The following is a 25343-nucleotide window of genomic DNA, read 5'->3' as shown; positions in this document are numbered from 1 at the left end:
TAACGTTCATACTTGGCACAACCCCTTTAACTGGGAGGAATATCTGCAGTGATGACATAGACCATGCAGCAATCTCCGAAGCATCGGGGTGTATAATTATATATGTGCAGCTGGCATATGTTTAGCATCTTGAATATATAACGAGATGAGCGCTGCTAGGATAACGTAGGGTTTTGGGAGTTAAAGGAAGACAACAAGGCTTATGGGATTTTAGTCAAGGGTTAAAGTCATGGTTTGAATATTCAGGTAGCAGGGATCTTGCCTTGGGCCCTGGTGCACGGAGGTGCACATAAGCCCCACTGCCACATAAGAAGACACCAGTGTTATAAATGGCGCATGGCCGGTGGGGAAACCCATGAGAGATTTCACATTAGGACCTGTCAGGTCGCACCTCTATGTGCAGGGATTGTTGTGCAACCATCTTACATAAGCAATTGGCATTTTGCTTTCGTTTTTGCAATCAGCATCGTTAGTAGTCACCTCCATAATTAGAGAGCACAGGGAAGTCTGATTTAATTCTCGGAGGCGTTCCTACTGCTAAAAGGTACTAATTGTATTTAATACTTAATTGTAAAAAGTACTATAATACCGTTCTATAATGCACATCAATGAAAATGTTCCAATTTCAGCAAATAATCTTTGTCTAAAACCTGGCAATTATGTAGAGTTGAGTGGTGCTACACGGGCGCAGCTTATCGCTTCTTGAAGAAGCCGTGTGTGGCAGATGGTTTTTTTCCTGTGTCAACCCCGCCAATTAGCTGTTTGAGAAGGCCACCGAGAACAGCGCTGTCCGTCGGATAGTGGCTGTGCTCGGTATTGCAGCTTAGGCTACTTTTACACTTGCGTTTTTGCTGGATCCGTCATGATAATACAACCGTCTGCATCCGTTATGAACGAATCCGGTTGTATTATCTTTAACATAGCCAAGACGGATCCGTCATGAACTCCATTGAAAGTCAATGGGGGACGGATCAGTTTTCTTTTGTGTCCGAGAAAACAGATTCGCCCCCATTGACTTACATTGTGAGTCATGACGGAGCCGTCTTGTTCTGCAACACATCGCAGACAGAAAAACGCTGCTTGCAGTGTTATTCTGTCCGTGATGGGGACGCAACCAAACGGAACGGAATGCATTCTGGTGCGCTCTGCTTCATTCAGTTCAGTTTTGTCCCCATTGGCAATGAATGGGGGCAAAACGGAAGCGTTTTCCTCCGCTATTGAGATCCTATGACGGATCTCACTAGTGAAAAGGGAAAGTGCAGATGTGAAAGTAGCCTTAGTCCCATTTACCTGAATGAGACTGAGCTGTGTCTAGGCCATGTGGCGATGAACGGGACGTCACTGGCCTAGGAAGAGGCTGCGGCAATCACCAGAGCACTGCAGCCTCTTTAAATAGCTCATCGCCAGAGGTGTCGGGAGTCCGATGCCCGTCTATCTGATATTGATGACCTATACTGAGGATAAGGGTACTTTCACACTTGTGTTGTGAAGATCCGGCAGGCAGTTCCGTCACCGGAACTGCTGCCGGATCCGGAAATCCATGTGCAAACGGATAGCATTTGTAGACGGATCCGGATGCGGATCCGTCTAACAAATGCATTGAAGCACCAGATCCGTCTCTCTGGTGTCATCCGGAAAAACGGATACGTTTTTTGCTGGAACACTTAGTGCCAGGATCCGGCATTCCGGCAATTGTTCCGGAATTTTGGACGGAGAAAATACCGCAGCATGCTGCGGTATTTTCTCCGGCCAAATACCGTAAGAGTTACTGAACTGAAGACATCCTGATGCATACTAAACTGATTTCTCTCCATTCAGAATGCATTAGGATAAGGCCTCATGCACATGACCGTGCTGTTTTTTTGTGGTCCGCAAACCGCGGATCCGCAAAAAACGGAAACCGTCCGTGTGCCTTCCGCAATTTTCAGAACGGAACGGGCGGCCCATTGTAGGCATGCCTATTCTTGTCCGCAAAACAGACAAGAATAGGACATGTTATATATTTTTTGCGGGGCCTTGGAACGGAGCAACGGATGTGGACAGCACATGGCATGCTGTCCGCATCTTTTGCAGCACTATTGAATCGAATGGGTCTGCACCCGAGCCGCAAAAACTGCGGCTCAGATGCGGACCCGAAAAACGGTCGTGTGCATGAGGCCTTAAACTGATCTTTTTTTTTTCCGGTATTGAGCCTTTAGGACGGATCTGAATACTGGAAAACTTTAACGCAAGTGTGAAAGTACCCTAATACCTTTAATTCTTTTAAGTTTACATAGGGGGGCTGAAACTTCGGCTCATCGGAGCCAATACATTCTAATACTGTACGGAGCTCCATTTGTGGACAAGGATAAGACATCTCTATAGAAGTTTAAAAAGAAAATGGCGGCATGGTCCTTGGTTTGCGGAGTGCAAAACACGTGTGGTGGTGTGCATGAGGCCTTCAAGCGATTGTGCCAAGTTTTAAAGGGACTGTCCAGCTTTTTAAGTTCTCTCCCTTCCTGCTGGACCTGTGGAGTGACGCATACTTACCTACTAACCGCCACTCGGTTCTGGCTCCTTTGGTCCACCACTCTCATCACCGCACTCCAGTCCCTGTATGCAAACTCCTGGCATGGACAGCGGGTCACATGCACTGCTGCAACCAATAACTGGCCGCAGCAGTGAGATGTTGCCCAAGCATCACGTGACCCAGATAAGTGCTGCTTCGGGGACCTGTTACAGATGTTGAAATGGGGCCTATAAGTGCAGGGTCCTTTTGGCACTATAGGATACTATTGCCTTTTTATATGCAGAGTTCCCCTGGGGTTGGTGCAGTCATGGAGGGGCACCCTGTGTTGCCTCGGGCACTCACTGTGGATGTGGGCTCCCTGCCTGATGGTAGCTTGGGTATGCACTTGATGTTAATGTAGGCATGGGTGCTTGGCAGGGCACTTGATGGAAGTGCAATGGCCAGCATGTGGTGTTAGGAGAGTCAGTAACCAGACCAGATTAACCAAACCAAAGTCTTTCTTTACTGAGTGCACAATAGGAGTCGTAGGACATCCAGCATTATCTGTACACATTCCTTCCAGATGTCCAAGCATGAGCTGAGCAGTTTGTAGCCATAGCCCTCTAATGACTCCTTTTCTGGCTAAAATATCTGTGTCTGGGATCTCTGGCTAGCAATTACAGCCAACCGTGGCTTTACATCTGAGGGGCGCATAGGGTCTCAACATGTTATCCCTTTGCAGCAGCAGGTCTGGAATGCATCAAGCTGGATTACTTTGCCGACTAATGCTGCAGCCATGCAAATCCTCCCTCAAAAACTCCCTCTCTTTCATCTACTACAGCTCTTGGTGATGTAGGAAGCTCCAGGGCTTGAAGCTGGAGTGCCTCCTACCTCCACCTTTCTCACAACTGCTCTAAGGATGCCTTCAGCTCCATAAAGGGCTAGGCCAGGATTGTTAGTTCTGGCCACACCTAGCTCATGCCGGAACATACTGAGTACAAGGTGCATCAAATTAATAATAATAATATTAACATTACAAACCATTTGCAACCAATTGCAGATAGCCCCTGTTGTACTTGGGTACTGCTTATAGATACTTTATGCCCCTCTTACACCTCTGTACCTGACAACCCTCGCAGCCATAAGACTGATGTCCCTAAATATGTGACTGAACCAGATGGTTGTCGATAGATCACCGCCCTGTGTTTACATGTGAACTCCTCTTACACAATCCCTTTTTCCTGCAGCTATTGCTCAACACACAGTGCCATGGCCCCAACCTATATAAGCAAAGAAAACTATGTATATAGCGCTTACTGGAGGATAGGTGTGTGACAGTAAGCTTATACTGATCCTATACACTGCTATAACCTTCAATGAGATATAGGACAAAGAACATTATAAGAAAGAGCAGCGGTGACACAAAATATATTGCGTCCTATACATAGAAGAACATTTCCCTCAAACAGACCTGCCGCTCTTAATACCTCTTAATAAACGTGGCGCTCTTGGGTTGACAGGTGGTGATGTCATAGTACATATATAAGACAGTTGTGTTTAGCTTTATGTCTCCCTTTACTTGCTGCTGTTCCCTGTCAAGCTCTAGTTGACTGGACCTTCTGCATTGCCTATATCCTGGAGTCCTCTGGCAGCATAGTCTGTAGAGTCTGCTGGGGACAAGACAAGTGTCAGGAATTGAAGATACTATTATTACATACCGCCCAACCATCCTGGATTTCAGTGGCTGTCCAGCGGTCCCGCTACGGGGGAGTTATGTCCCGCTCTCTGGCAACTGTCTCTGCTTCCATAGGAAGCAGAGACAGTCCTGTAATGATGGAGCAGAGAGCCTTCTGTCCGCACTCTGCTCCATCATTCCTCCCCTGTCTGCGCTCTACACTGCAGGTCTGGGCAGAGAGCTAGGCCGGCCGGGACTCTGCGTATCAATATCATCCTGCTACTGCTGCTGGGGAATGAGGTGAGTATGTGGAGTTTTACTGCCTGTGAAGGAGGCACAGCTGGGCATATTACTGTGAGGGGGCACTGCTGGGCATATTACTGTGAGGGAGCACAACTGGGCATATTACTGTGAGGGTGCACAGCTAGGGATATTACTGTGAGGTGGGCACAGCTGGGCATATTACTGTGAGGGTGCACAGCTAGGCATATTACTGTGAGGGGGGCACAGCTGGGCATATTACTGTGAGGGTGCACAGCTGGGCGTATTACTGTGAGGGGGGCACAGCTAGACATATTACTGTGAGGAGGGCACAGCTAGGCATATTACTGTGAGGGGGGCACAGCTGGGCATATTACTGTGAGGGTGCACAGCTGGGCATATTACTGTGAGGGGGCACAGCTGGGCATATTACTGTGAGGGGGGCACAGCTGGGCATATTACTGTGAGGGTGCACAGCTAGGGATATTACTGTGAGGGGGGCACAGCTGGGCATATTACTGTGAGGGTGCACAGCTAGGGATATTACTGTGAGGAGGGCACAGCTGGGCATATTACTGTGAGGGGGCACAGCTAGGCATATTACTGTGAGGGTGCACAGCTAGGCATATTACTGTGAGGTGGGCACAGCTGGACATATTACTGTGAGGGGGGCACAGCTAGGTATATTACTGTGAGGGTGCACAGCTGGGCATATTACTGTGAGGGTGCACAGCTGGGCATATTACTGTGAGGTGGGCACAGCTAGGCATATTACTGTGAGGGGGGCACAGCTGGGCATATTACTGCGAGGGTGCACAGCTAGGCATATTACTGTGAGGTGGGCACAGCTGGACATATTACTGTGAGGGGGGCACAGCTGGGCATATTACTGTGAGGGGGCACAGCTGGACATATTACTGTGAGGGGGCACAGCTAGGCATGTTACTGTGAGGGGGCACAGCTGGACATATTACTGTGAGGGGGCACAGCTGGGCATATTACTGTGAGGGGGGGCACAGCTAGGCATATTACGGTGAGGGGGGCACAGCTAGGCATATTACTGTGAGGGGGGCACAACTGGGCATATTACTGTGAGGGTGCACAGCTGGGCATATTACTGTGAGGGAGGCACAGCTAGGCATATTACTGTGAGGAGGGCACAGCTGGGCATATTACTGTGAGGGGGGCACAACTGGGCATATTACTGTGAGGGTGCACAGCTGGGCATATTACTGTGAGGGTGCACAGCTGGAAATATTACTGTGAGGGGGGCACAACTGGGCATATTACTGTGAGGTGGGCACATATCTGAGCATCGCTACTGTCAGGGGGCACATATTTGGACATTGCTAATGTGGAGGTACGCATATCTGGGCATCGCTACTGTGAGGGGCACATATCTAGGCATAACTACTATGAGGGGGCACATATCCGGACATGACTACTGTGACACATATCTGGGCATTGCTACTGTGAGGGGCACATATCTGGGCATCGCTACTGTGAGGGGCACATATCTGGGCATCGCTACTGTGAGGGGCACATATCTAGGCATAACTACTATGAGGGGGCACATATCTGGGGATAACTACTGTGAGGGGCACATATCTGGGAATCGCTACTGTGAGGGGCACATATCTGGGCATCGCTACTGTGAGGGGCACATATCTGGGCATCGCTACTGTGAGGGGCACATATCTGGGGATAACTACTGTGAGGGGCACATATCTGGGCATCGCTACTGTGAGGGGCACATATCTGGGCATCGCTACTGTGAGGGGCACATATCTGGGCATCGCTACTGTGAGGGGCACATATCTGGGCATCGCTACTGTGAGGGGCACATATCTGGGCATCGCTACTGTGAGGGGCACATATCTAGGCATAACTACTATGAGGGGGCACATATCTGGGGATAACTACTGTGACACATATCTGGGCATCGCTACTGTGAGGGGCACATATCTAGGCATCGCTACTGTGAGGGGCACATATCTGGGCATCGCTACTGTGAGGGGCACATATCTGGGCATCGCTACTGTGAGGGGCACATATCTGGGCATCGCTACTGTGAGGGGGCACATATCCAGGCATAACTACTGTGAAGGAGGCACAATGCTGGCATATAACTACTGTGTGGTGGCATAAAGGGGGAATAATTACTATGTGGGGGCATTTAGGGGACTGGGCGGGATTAGGTGGTTAGTTATGTTTTGGGCGGAGTTAGAGGTGTGGCTTTGTGCGGAAAAAATTTGCCGCACATACTGTCCCTATTCCTTTTTTTTTAAGTCGGGAGGTATGTTATTATTGTATGCAATGGCAATCCGTTTATTATGGCTTTTGAGGCTTCAGTTCTCGTGCTGCTTCTACACCCAGAATGTGACCTGTGGCTTCATATTTCTGTGCTTCCTTTGACTTGTATAGTGAATACCTGATGAGTAACTGGATTATCTTGGCCAGTGATCTGTTGATGTATTGTGTCCTCGGCCTGTGTAGGGCCTCCCTATTGTATTGTGTACATAATATAGTCTCCTAGCTGGGTCACACTAGGCAACTGACAGCTTCATTGTCCTATACATATCTGCTTCATTATTAATTGTGCAATAATAAACAGGAGGAGACCAAACAAATACCAACTGCTTCATAAAAATCCAGGACAAGGAAGTAAATTATGTTTCTCCCAAGAAAAAAAAAGCTAACACTATATATATAGGTCAAAATTAGTTTATTTAATATAATGCTTAAAGGCTCCATTTACATGGGCCGGTTTTGCAGGCGATTGTTGGGAAGTAGCCATCCCTCATCTCCATACAGTGGAAATGATTGCTGCATGTAAATCCAGCTCTTTACCTCCACTGACGAGCAGGCAATTATCGGGAAGGAACAGTCCCTTCCCGATAATTGACTGCTCAGTCAGCGCCCTAAAATGAGGGGGACAAACAATTGTTATATGGATTGCTGTGCCCCATTCAGTTTGCCTCTTGTCAGTAGCACATCCCTGTTCACACAAGGCGATGGGCTGCACAAACAACGATTTATGGTGCCGTATGGAGCCCTCATGCATGCAACCATATTCATTTTGTGGTTTGCAAACCACGGATCTGCAAAATACGGATACCATGCCTCAGATTTATCACTCGGACGGACGGACACACGGATGCAGGCTCCTAGAAATAAATTGGTCCATGTACATTCCACAAAAAACGTGGATTCAAAATATGGTCGTGTGCATGAGGACTAACGTCCTATGCACACGACCGTGTCCGTTTAGCGGACTGCAAAATACTGCGGATCCAAAACACGGACGCCAGCTGTGTAATGCTGCATCACGGTGCAGACCCGTTGACTTCAATGGGTCCGCATCCACATGTTGCCGCCACACGGTGCGGCCACACGGACCTGAAGCACATGGAAGTCAACTGGTCTGCATTGTGATGCGGCATGCATACAGCCGGTGTCCATGTTTTGCGGATCGGCATTTTGTGGTTTGCAAAACGGACACAGCCATGTGCATGGGGCCTTAGAAAGATGAGATCACCTAGTTTGTCAGGTGATCGATGACACATTTACACAGGCCAATTTTTAGGAATCATTCCCGAATATTGGTCTGGTCATCTGCAGATGTAAGGTGTGCTCACACTGTGACTGAATAGTTGCCACATTTGCCGCAGAGTTGTACAGTACCAGCAAAGTGGATGAGAATGTCTAAAAACAGCGGAAAAAGTGCGGCACTGCAGATTCGAAATCCGCAGCATGTCGATTTATACTGCGGATCTCTCCTGCAGATTTCACCCTTTGCAAAGGAGAAGGTGAAATCCGCTGGCTTCTCCGTGGCAAAAAAACGTATGTAATACATGCTGTTCTGTTGCAGTTTTTGCTGTAGAAATGCAGAAAACACCTCAGCAGAGTTTCACTTGTGGATGTACTCTAGGGTCCATTCACACATCCGCAATTTCGTTCCGCATTTTGCGGAACAGAATTGTGGACCCATTCATTTCTATGGGGCAGCACAATATACTGCCCGGATCCGGAATTGCGGCTCTGCACTTCCGGGTCCGCAATTCCGTTCCCGAAAAAAAACAGAACATGTCCTAATCTTGTCCGCAATTGCGGACAAGAATAGGCATTTTCTATTAAGTGCCGGCAATGTGCGGTCCGCAAAATGCGGAACGCACATCGCCGATGTCCGTGTTTTGCGGATCAGTGGATCCGCAAAACACACACGGACATGTGAATGGACCCTAAGGGCTCTTGCACACAAAGATTTTTGCGTTAAGTATACTGACCATTTTTTCAGTTCAGTATGCGTTACTTATACGGAACCATTCATTTCAATGGGTCAGCAAAAAAAAATGAAGTGTCTCCGTGTGCTTTCTGTTTCCGTATTTCCGTTCCGTTAAAAGATAGAACATGTCCTATTATTGCCCGCAAATCACGTTCCGTGACTCCAATCAAGTCAATGGGTCCGCAAAAAAAATAAACAGAACACATTCGAAATGTACTCCGTATGTCTTGCGTATCCGTTCCTGCGGAACCATCTATTGGAAATTTTATGCCCAGCCCAATTTTTTTCTATGTAATTACTGTATATGCCATACGGAAAAACGGAACCCGAAACAGTACTGAAACAGAAAAGGGAAAAACGGATCCGTTAAAAACGGCCCGCAAAACACTGCAAAAGCCATACGGTCGTGTGCATGAGCCCTAAAAGTGCTCTACCCGAGGTGAATACTGAGAGGGTGACACCCCATAGGACATCCTGATGGGACAACCGCCAAACCAGGGATTTGCCATCCAAGAGTCTGGTTTCTGCTTTCTCTTCTTGGGGTTTCGCTATTTGCCTTTTTTTTCTCAAGTTATTGCTTTTTCGTCAGAACGGCGTTGTTTGCTCGTTACTCCTAACAGAGTCATCAGTGGGAAGATTGAGAAACCAGACGTGCCTGTCCTGTAGATGCCTATCTAGTGACACAAGACGAGGCAGGTACCTGAAGGAGGAGTCTCACCTGCCTCCTGACTTCCTGGTGTAAAAGTAGATGGGACTTTGTCGAGCTCCGGCTACGTGGGCTGAATCAGATTTCCATGGGCTGGTCCCGAGTCGATGGCATATAGAAGTGTACTTGCTTTGCAATCGTCGTCGCTCCCTTGCTTGGACTTTGGTTTCTGGTCGCTTCAGTGAAGTTGGAGAGAAGAAGTCTGTTCACCCCTCTTAAGACCATAGGACCCCAGGTACTGATGAATCTATCCAACAATGTAAATGGGGCCCCTACATTGCGGTAAGTCAGCATCATTAATACGTCTTCTGAGCTAAAAATTGATAATTGAAGATATTCCGATTCTGAGAAAAATTGTCTTAAAAGGACGAGGGAAGGGGTCTTAGTTCAGCGGTTGCCCAGGAGGGGTCTTAGTTCACCGGTTGCCCAGGAGGGGTCTTAGTTCACCGGTTGCCCGGGAGGGGTCTTAGTTCACCGGTTGCCCAGGAGGGGGTCTTAGTTCACCGGTTGCCCAGGAGGGGTCTTAGTTCAGCGGTTGCCCAGGAGGGGTCTTAGTTCAGCGGTTGCCCAGGAGGGGTCTTAGTTCAGCGGTTGCCCAGGAGGGGTCTTAGTTCACCGGTTGCCCATGAGGGGTCTTAGTTCACCGGTTGCCCAGGAGGGGTCTTAGTTCACCGGTTGCCCGGGAGGGGTCTTAGTTCACCGGTTGCCCAGGAGGGGTCTTAGTTCACCGGTTGCCCGGGAGGGGTCTTAGTTCACCGGTTGCCCAGGAGGGGTCTTAGTTCACCGGTTGCCCGGGAGGGGTCTTAGTTCACCGGTTGCCCAGGAGGGGTCTTAGTTCACCGGTTGCCCAGGAGGGGTCTTAGTTCAGCGGTTGCCCAGGAGGCTGCTTACAGTGAGACTCCCTGCAATGACACAAGCAAAATATCTTACATATACGTATAATTTAACGTATGAGATGTGGTACAGTCTCTGCAGGATTGACATGTCCCTGTCAGCCTTAAAGGGGTTCTACATGATTGGAAAAACATGGCTGCTTTCTTCCAAAACAGCACCACCCATGACCCTGTGTTGTGTCAGCTCCATTGGAATCAATGGGGGCAGAGCTGCAATACCGCACACAACCTGTGAACAGGGGTGGTGCTGTTTTTTTGGAAGAAAGCAGCCATGTTTTACTAATCATGCACAACCTCTTTACCAGAGCAGCTAGGCAATGCTTGAGCCTCTAGTAGTTGAAGTACTACTGGCTCCAGCATGCACTGTCAAGCCTTGGTCCATCACAATTCATATATATTAAACCCAAAATATTACTTGTGTATCCTCACCTCCCCCTCCAGAGTACACCTCTGTACCGTCACGTTCCCCCTCCCCCACTACCCCTGCAGAAGCCACGTCTGGGAGAACAAAAGGGAAGATCTGATTTTAACCACTTTATGTGTCACTTTGATCTCGAAGCATGGGATTATATCTGGTCTGAGGGTCAGTAAGGAGGTTACGGAAAAAGACAACCCCATGTAAAGCGACTATTTTCCCGTGATCATTTGCCGTTAGGATCTAGCACTTTTATAGATTAAATCATAATGGGCCTCCTGTTCTGTTGCGCAAATTGCGGAAGACACACAGGCGGCGTCTGTGTTTTGCGGACCGCAAAACACGGCACGGTCGTGTGAATGAGCCCTAAGGCCCCCTGCACACACGTGCACCCCGTTGGCGTATTGTGGACCGCATTTGCAGATCCGCAATACATGGGTCCGCAAATCCGGAGATGCGGAATGGTGCGGAACGGAAGCACGGAACGTAACCCTACGGAAGCACTACAGAGTGCTTCCATGGGGTTTTGTCCCGTACTTCCGTCCCGCAAAAAGATAGAACATGTTCTAGTGAATGGGTCCGCGATCCGATGCGGCAATTTGCGGGCCGCAGCACGGGCACGGATCACACACGTTCGTGTGCAGGGGGCCTAAGGCAGATAATCCACCATACAAAACAGGTCAGGGATCAGCAACCTCCGGCACTCCAGCTGTTCTTAAACTACAACTCCCAAAATCCTCCTTTCACTTCCATGGGAGTTACAAGAACAGCCAAAAAAGTGTGCATGCTGAGAGTTGTAGTTTCACAGAAGCTGGAGGGCGGAAGGTTGCAGATCCCTGCAATAGGTGATATCACAGCTCATCTACTCCCTCCTGATCTCTGTACCGGTCACAATAGAAGTCAGTGGGGAAAGCTCCTGCCCTTTGTGTCTCTGGCCTATGATGTCCGATTTTATGCATATCTGTTAAGAAAAGCTCAGGCAAGATGTCTGCCCCATAATCATGTTCAGCAAATAGAATTAAAAATCTACAATCAGAATATAAAAACGTATTAAGGTCTCATGCACATGACCGTGGTGTGTTTTGCGGGCCGCAAATCGCGGATCCGCAAAACACGGATGACGTCCGTGCGCGTTCCGCAATTTTTTGGAACGGCACGGACAGCCTTCAATATAAATGCTTATTCTTGTCCGCAAAGCGTGGACAAGAATAGGACATGTTATATTTTTTTATATGTTGGAATGGAGCAACATATGCACACGGAGTGCTGTCCGCATCTTTTGCGGCCCAATTGAAGTGAATGGGTCCGCATCTGAGCCGCAAAAATGGCAGATCGGATGCGGACCAAAACAATGGCCGTGTGCATGAGGCCTAATAAAAGTAATACGTGTTACTGTCTGGTTTTAAAGGGTTTGTCCAACTGTTATTATTATTATTATTAGTTTATATTAGTTTAGATTATATTAGGCTACTTTCACACTTGCGGCCGAGTGATCCGGCAAGCAGTTCCGTCGCCGGCACTGCCTGCTGGATCCGGCAAAACGTATGCCAACTGATGGCATTTGTAAGACTGATCAGGATCCTGATCAGTCAGAAAAATGCATTGAAATGTCAGATCCGTCTTTCCGGTGTCATCCGGCAAAACATATCCGGCATTTATTTTTTGTTCACCTTTTTTTTTCGGTCTGCGCATGTGCAGACCAGAAGGACGGATCCGGCATTCCGGTATTTTGAATAACGGATCCGGCACTAATAAATTCCTATGTAAAAAAAATGCCGCATTCAGGCAAGTCTTCAGTTTTTTTGGCATGAGATAAAACCGTAGCATGTGGCGGTTTTATCTTTTGCCTGATCAGTCAAAATGACTGAACTGAAGACATCCTGATGCCTCCTGAACAGATTGCTCTCCACTCAGAATGCATTAGGATAAAATTGATCAGTTCTTTTTCCAGTATTGAGCCCCTAGGACGGAACTCAGTGCCGGAAAAGAAAAACGCTAGTGTGAAAGTACCTTAAGTTATTATAAAAAATATTATGTTGTCCAGGGATAGGTCATCAGCATCTGATCAGTGGGGGTCCGACTCCTTGCCGATCAGCTTTTTAAAGAGGCCACCTCGCTCACGTTCATCGGTCACGTGGCCTAGGCACAGCTGATCTGTAATACCAAGCACGGTCACTATCCAGCGGATGGCGCTGTGCTTGTTAAGCGTCTGGAGGCCGCAGCTGTCAACAAAGCGCCGCATCCTCTTCAAAGAGTTGTTCAGCGGTGGGTGTCGGGAGTTGGATCCCCGCTGATTATCAGTAATAAACAGTCGGACTACCCCCATAACTAGCAGAAATAATTGTAGGTGACACATTCCCTTTAAATATTGTTTTCCATAGGGCCTGGCCACGTGATACCCCCCATGTACTCATATGTAGTATAACCTTTTGGCTGTGGTGCAACTGTTGGCTCCTTTCCAGCACTTTTGGAATTGATTCACTTTCATAGAATTTCCAAGAATGCATTGTGACAATAAAAAAATATATAAAGATTCTTCATATTTTAGCGGTTATATATACGTGACTTGCAGTCTCAGACGGGACATGTCCGCGTGCAAGACACTGGTAATACAGAGAAATGAGTCACCGACTCCCGAAAGAAGACAGAATCCTTATATAATTCTGCGCCCCTGTCAGAAATATTCCCACAATGCACTTCAGGGAGGGGTCAGCCTATGGAATGTACAGTATGTATGCTAATTCGCTAGTCATCCTCGTAGGGACGATTATCCAATGTGGTCACATGCTTTTCAGCCATTGACTGCATAGGTTGCGTGGATTACGTCACAGCTGCTTTTTCCCTTTATTTTTGTTGGCCGCTTTTACTTCAGATGCCTCCGTTCTATTAATCAGCTCTTTCAGGGCGCAAATTTCGCCGGAATGCATTGTTCATTCCTGAGCCTCCTGGTTCACAAACAAATGGTTATACACTATAAAAGCTCTGCAACACTTAGGCCACCTGCACAGAAGTGTTGGTGGACGCACATAAGATCCACATGAATTTCTCTGCGCTTCTGCAGCATATCAGCACCAAAATGCGCAATTTCTAATTGCGGATTTTGGTGCAAATTTCATGCGGTTTAGCTGCAGATCTCGCTCTCCCATTGAAAAGAGTGAAATCTGTAGCTAAGGCTACATGCACACGACCGTGCCATGTTTTGTGGTCTGCAAATTACGGATCCGCAGAACGCGGATACCGCCCTGTGTGCAATCCGCAATTTGTGGTACTGAACCCAATATAGAAATGCCTATCCTTATCCGCAAAATGGACAAGAATAGGACATGTGTGATGTCCGCATCTTTTGCGGCCCCATTGAAGTGAATGGGTCCGCATCCGAAATGCGCCTCTGATGTGGACCCAAACAACGGTCGTGTACATGAGGCCTAGGGCCCTCCTGACCTCCCAGCACTACCGGGGTCGCATAGCATTATATTGATTTATGATGCTATGTAACCCTTAGAGGTCTGGAATGTACTGGAATAACACTGACATAATGCTGTCAGTGTTATCCAATACATTCCAGAACTGATTTGTATGGCATTCAGGGTCTGTGGAAAGCTGAGTAACGAACCCTGTGGGCCATGTACTAGCACCTGTCATCCAAATAGGAGACGAAGAACACAAATTAGGAATGATTATTTCTAGGTTTTTTTTATATTTCATTCGAAAAAGTTCAGAATTTTTTGAACTATAAGGCCCCTTTCACACGGGCGTTGCGGATTGGGGCCGGATGCGTTCAGGGAAAATGGTGCGATTTTGTACACTAAAACGTTTTCATTGCGATTGCATTCCATTTTCGCGTTTTTTCCGCGCGGGTGCAAAACATTGTCATGCGTTTTGCACGTGCGTGAGAAAAATCGGCATGTTTGGTACCCAGACCCGAACCCGGACTTCTTCACAGAAGTTCGGGTTTGGATTAGGTGTTGTGTAGATTTTATTATTTTCCCTTATAACATGGTTATAAGGGAAAATAATAGCATTCTGAATACAGAATGCATAGTACAATAGCGCTGGAGGGGTTAAAAAATAATAATAATAATAATTTAACTCCCCTTAATCCACTTGATCGCGCAGGCGGCATCTCTTCTGTCTTCTTCTTTGAGGAATAGGACCTTTGATGATGTCACTGCGATCATCACATGGTCCATCACATGATCTCTTACCATGGTGATTGATCATGTGATGGACCATGTGATGAGCGTAGTAACATAGTAACATAGTACATAAGGCCGAAAAAAGACATTTGTCCATCCAGTTAGGCCTGCTATCCTGCAAGTTGATCCATAGGAAGGCAAAAAAAATATACCCTGTGAGGTAGAAGCCAATTTTCCACACTTTAGGGGAATAAAAAATTCCTTCCCAACTCCAATCAGAATAACTCCCTGGATCAGCGACCCCTCTCTAGTAGCTATAGCCTGTAATATTATTACACTCCAGAAATACATCCAGGCCCCTCTTGAATTCCTTTATTGTGCTCACCATCACCACCTCCTCAGGCAGAGAGTTCCATATTCTCACTGCTCTTACCGTAAAGAATCCTCTTCTATGTTTGTGTACAAACCTTCTTTCCTCCAGACGCAGAGGATGTCCCCTCGTCACAGTCACAGTCCTGGGGATAAATAGATGATGGGATAGATCTCTGTACTGACCCCTGATATATTTATACATAGTAATTAGATCTCCCCTCAGTCGTCTTTTTTCTAAAGTGAATAACCCTAATTTTGATAATCTTTCAGGGTCATGTAGTTGCCCCATTCCAGTTATTACTTTAGTTGCCCTCCTCTGGACCTTCTCCAGCTCTGCTATGTCTGCCTTGTTCACAGGAGCCCAGAACTGTACACAGTACTCCATGTGTGGTCTGACTAGTGATTTGTAAACTGGTAGGACTATGTTCTCATCACGGGCACCTATGCCCCTTCTGATGCAACCCATTGTCTTATTGGCCTTGGCAGCAGCTGCCTGACACTGGTTTTTACAGCTTAGTTTGTCAATGGGTCTGTGTACATGAGCGTTTTTTTTCACGCTTAAGTTCTGCATTGCGTGAAAATCTCAGCATGTTCTGTATTCTGTGTTTTTCACGCAGCCCTGGCCCCATAGAAGTGAACAGGGCTTCAGTTAAAAAATGCATTACATCCGGAAGCAAGTGCGGATGCGATGCATTTTTCACTGATGGTTGCTAAGAGATGTGAGGTGAACGCATTGCACCCGCACTGAATCCGGACCCATTCAATTCTATGGGGCTGTGCACATGAGCAGTGATTTTCGCGCATCACTTGTGCGTTGCGTGAAAATCGCAGCATGCTCCTCTTTGTGCGTTTTCCACGTAAAGCAGGCCCTATAGAAGTGAATGGGGCTGCGTGAAAATCGCAAGCATCCGCAAGCAAGTGCAGATGCGGTGCGATTTTCACGCACGGTTGCTAGGAGACGATCGGGATGGGGACCCGATCATTATTATTTTCCCTTATAACATGGTTACAAGGGAAAATAATAGAATTCTGAATACAGAATGCATAGTAAAATAAGGCTGGAGGGGTTGAAAAAAATAAAATAATAATGTAACTCACCTTAATCCACTTGCTCGCGCAGCCTGGCTTCTCTTCTTTCTTCTTCTTTGCTGTGCACAGGAAAAGGACCTGTGGTGATATCACTGCGTTCATCACATGGTCCGTCACATGATCCATCACCATGGTGATGGATCATGTGATGGACCATGTGATGAGCGCAGTGACGTCATCAAAGGTCTTATTCCTCACAGAAGAAGACAGAAGAGAAGGCGGGCTGCGCGAGCAAGTGGATTAAGGTGAGTTACATTTTATTTTTATTTAACCCCTCCAGCGCTATTGTACTATGCATTCTGTATTCAGAATGCTATTATTTTCCCTTATAACCATGTTATAAGGGAAAATAATACAATCTACACAACACTTAACCCAAACCCAAACTTCTGTGAAGAAGTTCGGGTTTGGGTACCAAACATGCCGAGTTTTCTCACGCGCGTGCAAAACGCATTACAATGTTTTGCACTCGCATGGAAAAATTGCGCATTTTCCCGCAACGCACCCGCATCTTATCCGGGCCAAAAACATGACACCCGTGTGAAAGAGGCCTTAGGCCTCTTTCAAACGTCCATGTCCATTTTGACATCTGTGCCAAAATGGTCAGTGGTTCATCCATGAAGGATTTGTGTTTGGTCCGTGTGTCCTCCACGTGTCATCCATATTCCACGGACACTGCTAGGTTGAAAATTAGTTTCCAGCGCATCTTCTACCAATGGTTTGTGAAAACCACAGACCAAACATGGATGTCATCCATGTTGTGTCCATGGTTTGGATGGATTTATAGACTATAATGTGTCCAATGTTGGGTCCATAATTACGGCCAAAAATAAGGCGTGCTTCCACGGGATCACCACGGTTCGTGGAAAACCACTGATGTTTAAATGCACACATTGAAGTCAATGGATGTGTAATGGGCAGCACGTGTCTACGATTCACGTTAGTAAGAGGCCACAGATGGACTGCTCGTTGATTTAATGGGTATGACCTAACGCTTCATTCTGTGGTGGCGCTGCAGGAGACTGAACCCTTGCTGTTGGGTTCCTCCACAGACTATAGTTGGGGGATCCCAGCAGTTCGATACTCCGTGATCATCGGGGGATCCTTTTTACATGAACGCACCCGTGCAGATAGCCCCTTTATAGAATAGAATTTACCTGTCTTGGAAACAGATCATCACAGGGACTGGTTTTACCATAGGAAGTGCCGAGCTATTGTGTCAAATGGGCCCTACATTTTACAGTAATGTTACAGTAATGTTTCCAAAATAAGTCAAGAATCTCACGTAACATGTCAAGAAAAATGTAACCTGAATGTAACAGCGAAATCTGGTTCCAACTCCTCATAACCTGAGCGAGAACCTGACAGGAGGGGACCGCGACCATCCTCCGCTGAATACCCTGTCTGTCCAAGGTCATAATAAAATACAAATGCAATGACATTGTCACATAGAAGAAGGACTCTCCCTGCAGCCCAAAGGCACAAGAATTATCATGTCGAAATTCTGTTTTGCAGATATCCGAGCTTCCTTCTGAATTTACTCCTGATCTACCAGCTGATAACGGCCGCGTTCGGATTTCCATCTTGTGCAAGAAATTTGCTGGGAGCCAGGAATCAAGAAGGTATGAATGGGGACGACATTTATAGTAAGGGCATAGCTATAGGAGGTTCAGAGTCATGGGGCCCAAAGTCCTGTATGCCACAAGGGACCAGTATAATAGATGGCACATGGTCTCTGGGGGCCCTATTACAGATATTGCAGCGGGGCCCAGGAGCTTCAAGGTATGCCTACAAATTACTTATCTATATGATACATGGTGAGGGTCACGGCTTTGTGACAAGGTCATATACATATAGCCACTAAAAGAGAAGACGTGACTTCTTTTTTCAGCATTTTGTTTGCTATGAGTTATTATTTTACAAGCTCTTTTGTGGCATTTTTAATTTGTTACATTTGTAGCATGCATAAAAAAGGCACAGAAGCCTAATGGAAAAATGCCAGAAAAAGTGCCATACCCAGCACATGCTACATTTTGCTAAAAGCACCACTGACCCAAAAAAGCAAAAATCACACACAAAAAAAAAAATCACGCCATGGGACATTTGTCTAAACGGATGCTAAGGAAACGGGCTTAGGGTACTTTAACACTAGCGGCAGGGGACTCCGGCAGGTTGTTCCGGCGGGTGAACAGCCTGTCGGATCCGTTCTACCGCTAGTTAACCTGTGCCCCCGGACTGCCACTCCGTCCCCATTGACTATAAGGGGGGCGGGGGCGGAGTTCCGGCGGCAGCACGGCAGCGCACGCCGAGAGGCAGCCGGCCTAAAAGTACTGCATGCAAGGTGGAATTGGATTGTTTGCCATGGGCACCAGTTTTGATAAATGGCCCCCATTGTTTTTAGTGTATCTTCATTATAGAATTGAATATAAGAGCTGCGGAAAAAACGGTGTTAAAAATGGCATGAAAATGCCACAAAAACATTTTGCGGAAAAACATGTGTTTTTCCACAAAATGCTGTGTGTGATAACCACCCTTAGGCTCCATTCACACGTCCGCAATTCCGTTCTGCATTTTGCGGGTCCGCAATTCCGATCCCAAAAAAATAGAACATGTTCTATTCTTGTCCGCAACAGCTAATATTCTATTAGTGCAGGCGATGTGCGGTCCGCAAAATGCGGAACGCACATTGCCGATTTCCGTGTTTTGCGGATCCGCGGATCCGCAAAACACACACGGATGTGTGAATGGACCCTTAAAGGGATTGTCCACTTCTTGAACTTTTTTTAATTGTCAATCCCAGCCAGCTGTACCTATTAAAAGAAAAAACAGACTCACCTGCTCCCGGATGCTACTTTTAGGCACCTTGGATCCCTGGCTTCTTTCGTGGTCATCCAGTTTGCGGCATGTAAATTTCGGGGGCAAATACTGTAGGTGGGTCACGTGCACCAATGCAAACAATGACTCTCCTCAGTGGTGACATGTCCCCAAGTTGTACATGACCCACAGTGGGGACACATCACTGCTGAAGACAATCATTGGCTGCAGTAGTGCATGTGACCCCACCCATCCACCATCATCCTGCATTTCTCTGTGCACCTAACCCTGTGTTCACACCTGAGCGTTCGCGATGGAGCGCTCTGTATGCGCGATTGTACCGGCGTTTGCAATCGCGCATACAGAGACAAGCGAACGCCCATTGTTGCGCGTTCCCGAAAGTCTATGTATGGGAACGCGCGACAAGACGCCCCAAAGAAGCTCATGTACTTCTTGGGGCGTCGGGCGTTTTACAGCGCGATCGTACGCGCTGTAAAACGCCCAGGTGAGAACCATTCCCATAGGGAATCATTGGTTTCTCCTTGTTGAGCGTTTTACAGCGCGTAGGAACGCGCTGTAAAACGCTCAGGTGTGAACCCAGGGTTAAGGGGTTATGTCATGACTGATGTAAAAAATGAAAATCAGACATTATATAGCACATGACAATCTCTTTTTAACAAAGCTAGAACCAGCCCTGTACCTCACATGGATCCAGAGATCTCCCCATTCATTGCTCCAATTACTCACAGCTAGATTTATTTCAGGGTGGCAGCTCAGGGGGCGTGCCCTTTCTTAGGGTGAGTGTCCTTTCTGCTGCAGATATCTCTCTATCAAAGCTTAGGGGATGTGTCCTTTCAGCTGCAGCCGTCTCCCTATCACAGCTCAGGATGTGTTTCTTTTCTGCTGCAGTTCTTTCCCTATCACAGCTCGGGGGGTGTCCTTTTTGCTGCAGCTCTCTCCCTGTAACTGCCACAACTTCTAACAGTAGATATGGCTGGTGGCAGTTGAAGGATAGAACTGGGCATGTGCGTCCACCTCAGTAGGTGGACATGCACATTACCAAATGGAATAAACACCAGGTGGCGCTATTAAGTGAAGTAAATAGAATATCTCACTACTGGAGCATATTTGTAACAGAAAGTAAATTACAAAAGTAACTAGTGTTTAATGCTGAATTATATTAAAATAGCATTTATTGGTGGCACACCCCCAGTAAGTTCTGATGGACATATGTGCTTTTACACAGAAGCCAAGCAGGAAAGACAGAGCTGTAGTATAAAGCATGGGGTATAGTGCAGAAGCCCAGACATCTGATAAGATAGGGAATCTACATTTGCACTTACATTGTATGTGCTGAAGACATCCTCACTTTGTTCATTGTAGTGTTTAAAAATGAGGAGGACGCCAGCAGCTTCTTGGGTCGCCGACTGCACTACAACCAGTTTGACTTCGAGATGTTCGTCATGGGAAATCTGGAGAGAGAGTGTTATGAGGAGCAATGCAACTACGAGGAAGCCAGGGAGATATTTGAAGAAGACAATTCGTTGGTAATTGAAGAAGCCTTTCTATGTGATACTGTGAATTGAAACTATGTATAATTAAAGGGGTTGTACTGGATTGGAGAAACATGGCTGCTTTCTTCCAAAAACAGTGACCTTCAGGTCTCGAGAGGTATTGCAGCTCAGCCACATTCACTTCAATAGAGCTGAGCTGCAACATCAGACACAACCCATGGGCAGGGGTGGCGCTGTTTCTAGAAGAAGTAGCCATGTTTTTCTAATTCTGCACAGCCTGCCATTTAAGGGGAAGAATAAAGCAGGGGTTAGAGCTGCGCTGTCTCCTTTATGTCCCTGATGAGCACTATGTGATGGTATAAACCAGCTGGGCAGAAGGGGAAGGGGGTTCTGCTTTAGCTGCTGAGATCTCCTGATTGGTAGCAGGTACGGACACGGGTCTGGTCTTGTTTGAAAGCTGACATTCCAGGATGACAGCACTAGCACAACTTCAGCAGGAAATATCATGGTTAAAAATTGAGTTGGGAATAAACACAATAAAATCTGCTTTTACTTTCAGTTGCATTCACTACATCTTGATTCCTAACAGCGATATCTTCCCATATAATAAGAAAATGCAGCTTTCAAACAATACAAAGCCCATATCTCTAGCTGCTACCAATCCAGAGATATGAGCAGCTAAAGCTGCTACCCCCCTCCCCTTCAGTCTGAAGGAGAATGAGGGAGCAGCTGCAGGAGAGAAAAAAATAGTAAACAATGTATAGAAATGTGTCAGTATCATCATTGTAGTGACCCACCTAAGGCTACTTTCACACTAGCGTTCGATCGGATCCGTTCTGAACGGATCCGATCATAATAATGCAGACGGAGGCTCCGTTCAGGACGGATCCGTCTGCATTATTTTAGCATATAACAGCTAAGTGTGAAAATAGCCTCGTACGGATCCGTCCAGACTTTCAATGTAAAGTCAATGGGGGACGGATCCGCCTGAAGATTGAGCCATATTGTGGCATCTTCAAACGGATCCGTCCCCATTGACTTACATTGTAAGTCTGGACGGATCCGCACGCCTCCGCACGGCCAGGCGGACACCCGAACGCTGCAAGCAGCGTTCAGCTGTCCGCCTGTCCGTGCGGAGGCGAGCGGAGCGGAGGCTGAACGCCGCCAGACTGATGCAGTCTGAGCGGATCCGCTCCTTTCAGACTGCATCAGGGCTGGACGGCTGCGTTCGGGTCCGCTCGTGAGCCCCTTCAAACGGAGCTCACGAGCGGACCGACGAACGCTAGTGTGAAAGTAGCCTAATAAAGTTATCTTATTTGTACCACACAGTGAACGCTGTAAATAAATTCCACAAAATAATGAATTTTTTCTCCTAAAAATAAATAATAAAAGTTATTCAATACACTATAAACATTTAGAAGAAAAAATTATGAAAAAATGATTTAAAAGTTATTACTGCTGGAACACGAAGGGGGGAAATGTTATTGGTCCTTAAAGGGGTTGTCTCATTTCAGCAAATAGCATTTAATATGTAGAGAAAGTTAATACAAGCCACTTGCTAATGTATTGTTATTATCCATATTGTTTCCTTTGCTGGCTGGATTCATTTTTCCATCACATTATACACTGCTCGTTTCCATGGTTACAACCACCCTGCAATCCATCAGTGGTGGTCGTGCTTGCACACTATAGGGAAAAGCACTAGCCCATGTGCGCTCCCACGGTCCTGGCCACCAGAGAGGCTGCTGCTTTTTACTATAGCGTGCAAGCATAACCACCGCTGATGGAGCGCAGGGTGGTCGTAACCATGGAAACAAGAAATGTATAATGTGACGGAAAAAAGAATCAAGCCAGCATAGGAGGCAATATGGACAATCACATACATTAGTAAGTGCCTTGTATTAACTTTCTCTATATTCTACATGCCACTTGCTGAAGCGAGAGAACCGCACTTAAGGCTAAAATAAATGATGTCACTAAGGGGTTAAAAATGCACTCGTGTCCCCTGAGTTGTGTGGCATCAGGATTTACTGTGGACACACATTAAAAATCTTCAATAAAAAAGTGTCATTTTGGTGTGGGGGGGGGTCCCAATTTAAATGTTACTGTTAGGGGGCTATGAGCACAGTGATGTGCCTTTAAGTGGACTGCTTTATAATTGCCTTACAATAATTTATTTTCTTTTACACTTTTTCAAAGGTGGCATTCTGGAAGGAGTACTCACACCGGATGTCAAAGGAAGGTAAAGTCAAACATTTTTTAACCATACGTATTACTTTATAACAATAAATAGTGCATCGGTTCGGTTTATATACAGTTTCCACTGTATGGCTGCACTCCAGGTAAAATGAAGATGGGTGGTGGACCCCCTTTATTCACCCCATGCAACGTTTTGGTCCTGCTCAATGAGACCTTTGTTAAAGAGGTTCTTCACTTTCATTTAACTGATGATCTATCCTCTGGATAGATCATCAGCTTCTGATCGGCCGGGGTCCGACACCCGGGACCCCCGCCGATCAGCTGTTTGAGAAGTCAGCGGCGCTCCAGCAGCGCCGCGGCCTTCTCACTGTTTACCGCCGGGCCGCCCGCCCACTGACGTCACGACTTGTATCAACTAGAGTGGGCGCGGCTAAGCTCCATTCAAGTGAACAGAGCTTAGCCGCGCCCACTCTAGTTGATACTAGTCGTGACGTCAGTGGGCGGGCGGCCCGGCGGTAAACAGTGAGAAGGCCGTGGCGCTGCTGGAGCGCCGCTGCCTTCTCAAACAGCTGATCGGCGGGGGTCCCGGGTGTCGGACCCCGGCTGATCAGAAGCTGATGATCTATCCAGAGGATAGATCATCAGTTAAATGAAAATGAAGAACCCCTTTAAGCTTAAAGAGGTTCTCTGGGAATTAAGAAAATGAAAATACGCAAATATTACTTTATTACAAATATATTCCCACGAACAAAATCTGTCCTAATCACACAGCAGGACAAGTTACTTTACAACACTGAGCTAAAGAGCTGCCTCATCCTCTTCTCTGCTGTAACTGTCAGGGATTATGATCCTGACTACAGTTTAATAAGATATTTAGCTGAATCTTTGTGGGAATGGAACTCATCAGGAGACATGAAGTACAGAGAGGACAGACAGTGGTAATGGAGACTGCACACAAGTGCTGCTTATTAGCCACATCTGCTCATGAACTCCATTCCTACAGAGATTCAGCTAAAGATCTTATCAGCGTATTCAGCATCATAATCCCTGACAAGCAGAGAGGAGGATGAGGCAGCACTGTGGCTCATTGTGGTGAAGTAACATGTCCTCCTGTGTGATTAGGACAGGTTTTGTGTGTACTGATAGGACGGCGGCCATTTTGTTTCTCCTAATGAGAAACCTTAAAGGGGTTCTGCAGTTTGTTTGAACTGATGATCTATCCTCTGGATAGATCATCAGCATCTGACCGGCGGAGGTCCGACACCCGGGACCCCACGCCGATCAGCTGTTTGAGAAGGCAGCGGCGCTCCAGCAGCGCCGCAACCTTCTCACTGTTTACCACTGGCCCACTGACGTCACGACTAGTATTAACTTGCCTGGGCTAAGTGAAATCTGCCTTCCAAAAACCATATGGCGTTCCTTTCCTTCTGAGCCCTGCCATGTGCCCGTACAGCAGTTTACGACCACATGTGGGGTGTTTCTATAAACTACAGAATCAGGGCAAAAAATATTGAGTTTTGTTTGGCTGTTAACCCTTGCTTTGTTACTGGAAAAAGTGGATTAAAATGGAAAATCTGCCCAAAAAGTGAAATTCTGAAATTTCATCTACATTTTCCTTTAATTCTTGTGGAACACCTAAAGGGTTAAGAAAGTTTGTAAAATCAGTTTTGAATATCTTGAGGGGTGTAGTTTCTAAAATGGGGTCATTTATGGGTGGTTTCTATTATGTAAGCCTTACAAAGTGACTTTAGACCTGAAAAGGTCCTTAAAAAGTGGGTCTTGGAAATTTTCAGAAAAATTTCAAGATTTGCTTCTAAACTTCTAAGCCTTCTAACGTCCCAAAAAAAAGAAAATGTCATTTACAAAATGATCCAAACATGAAATAGACATATGGGAAATGTGAAATATTAGCTATTTTAGGAAGTATCACTATCCGTTTTAAAAGCAGAGAAACAGAAATGTTGAAAATTTACAAATAATTATGAAAAATTTGGAATTTGGTATTTTTTTATAAATAAAAATGAAATATTTTTGCTCAAATTTACCACTGTCAAGAAGTACAATATGTCATGAGAAAACAGTCTCAGAATGGCCTGGATAAGTAAAAGCGTTTAAAAAAGTTAACACCACATAAAGTTACACTGGTCAGATTTGCAAAAAATGGCCTGGTCTTAAGGTGAAAAATGGCAGGGTCCTGAAAGGGTTAACAAAGGTCTCATTGAGCAGAGCCAAAATATTGCATGGGGTAAATAAAGAGGGTCCACCACCCTTCATTTTATCTGGAGTGCAGCCTCATTCTTAATTTTTTATTATCCATTGGACCAACTGCAGTCTTGGAGGAATTGTACCCAATTCCTTCCACCTCTAACATATATATCTATCTATCCTCCGAAAATGAGGCAGCACTCAACACTCACTCAATGAGTGCTGCCTCATTTTCTTGGAGTATTGCCAGCAAGATATCAGCCTTGAGTTTTGGATGATATCATCTGCCAA

The 25343-nt window shown here is 46.4% G+C and overlaps 1 protein-coding gene across 1 annotated transcript in view; it reads left to right on the top strand.

Annotated features, from left to right (window-relative positions):
- Positions 1-9463: 9463 nt before the first annotated feature.
- The window catches only part of PRRG4 (proline rich and Gla domain 4), a 28508-nt gene continuing 12628 nt past the window's right edge, over positions 9464-25343 (top strand). Inside the window, exons 1-4 of the mRNA XM_044270310.1 lie at positions 9464-9697; positions 17836-17942; positions 20518-20681; positions 22848-22890. Of these exons, the coding sequence (XP_044126245.1) occupies positions 9657-9697; positions 17836-17942; positions 20518-20681; positions 22848-22890 (355 nt within the window). The 5' untranslated portion in view covers positions 9464-9656. The remainder of the gene's footprint in view (positions 9698-17835; positions 17943-20517; positions 20682-22847; positions 22891-25343) is intronic.

This window comes from Bufo gargarizans, chromosome 10 (assembly GCF_014858855.1).
Source record: "Bufo gargarizans isolate SCDJY-AF-19 chromosome 10, ASM1485885v1, whole genome shotgun sequence".
Lineage (NCBI taxonomy): Eukaryota > Metazoa > Chordata > Amphibia > Anura > Bufonidae > Bufo > Bufo gargarizans.
The sequence above is the reverse complement of the archived record's forward strand: the minus strand, read 5'-3'. Positions and strand labels throughout refer to the sequence as shown.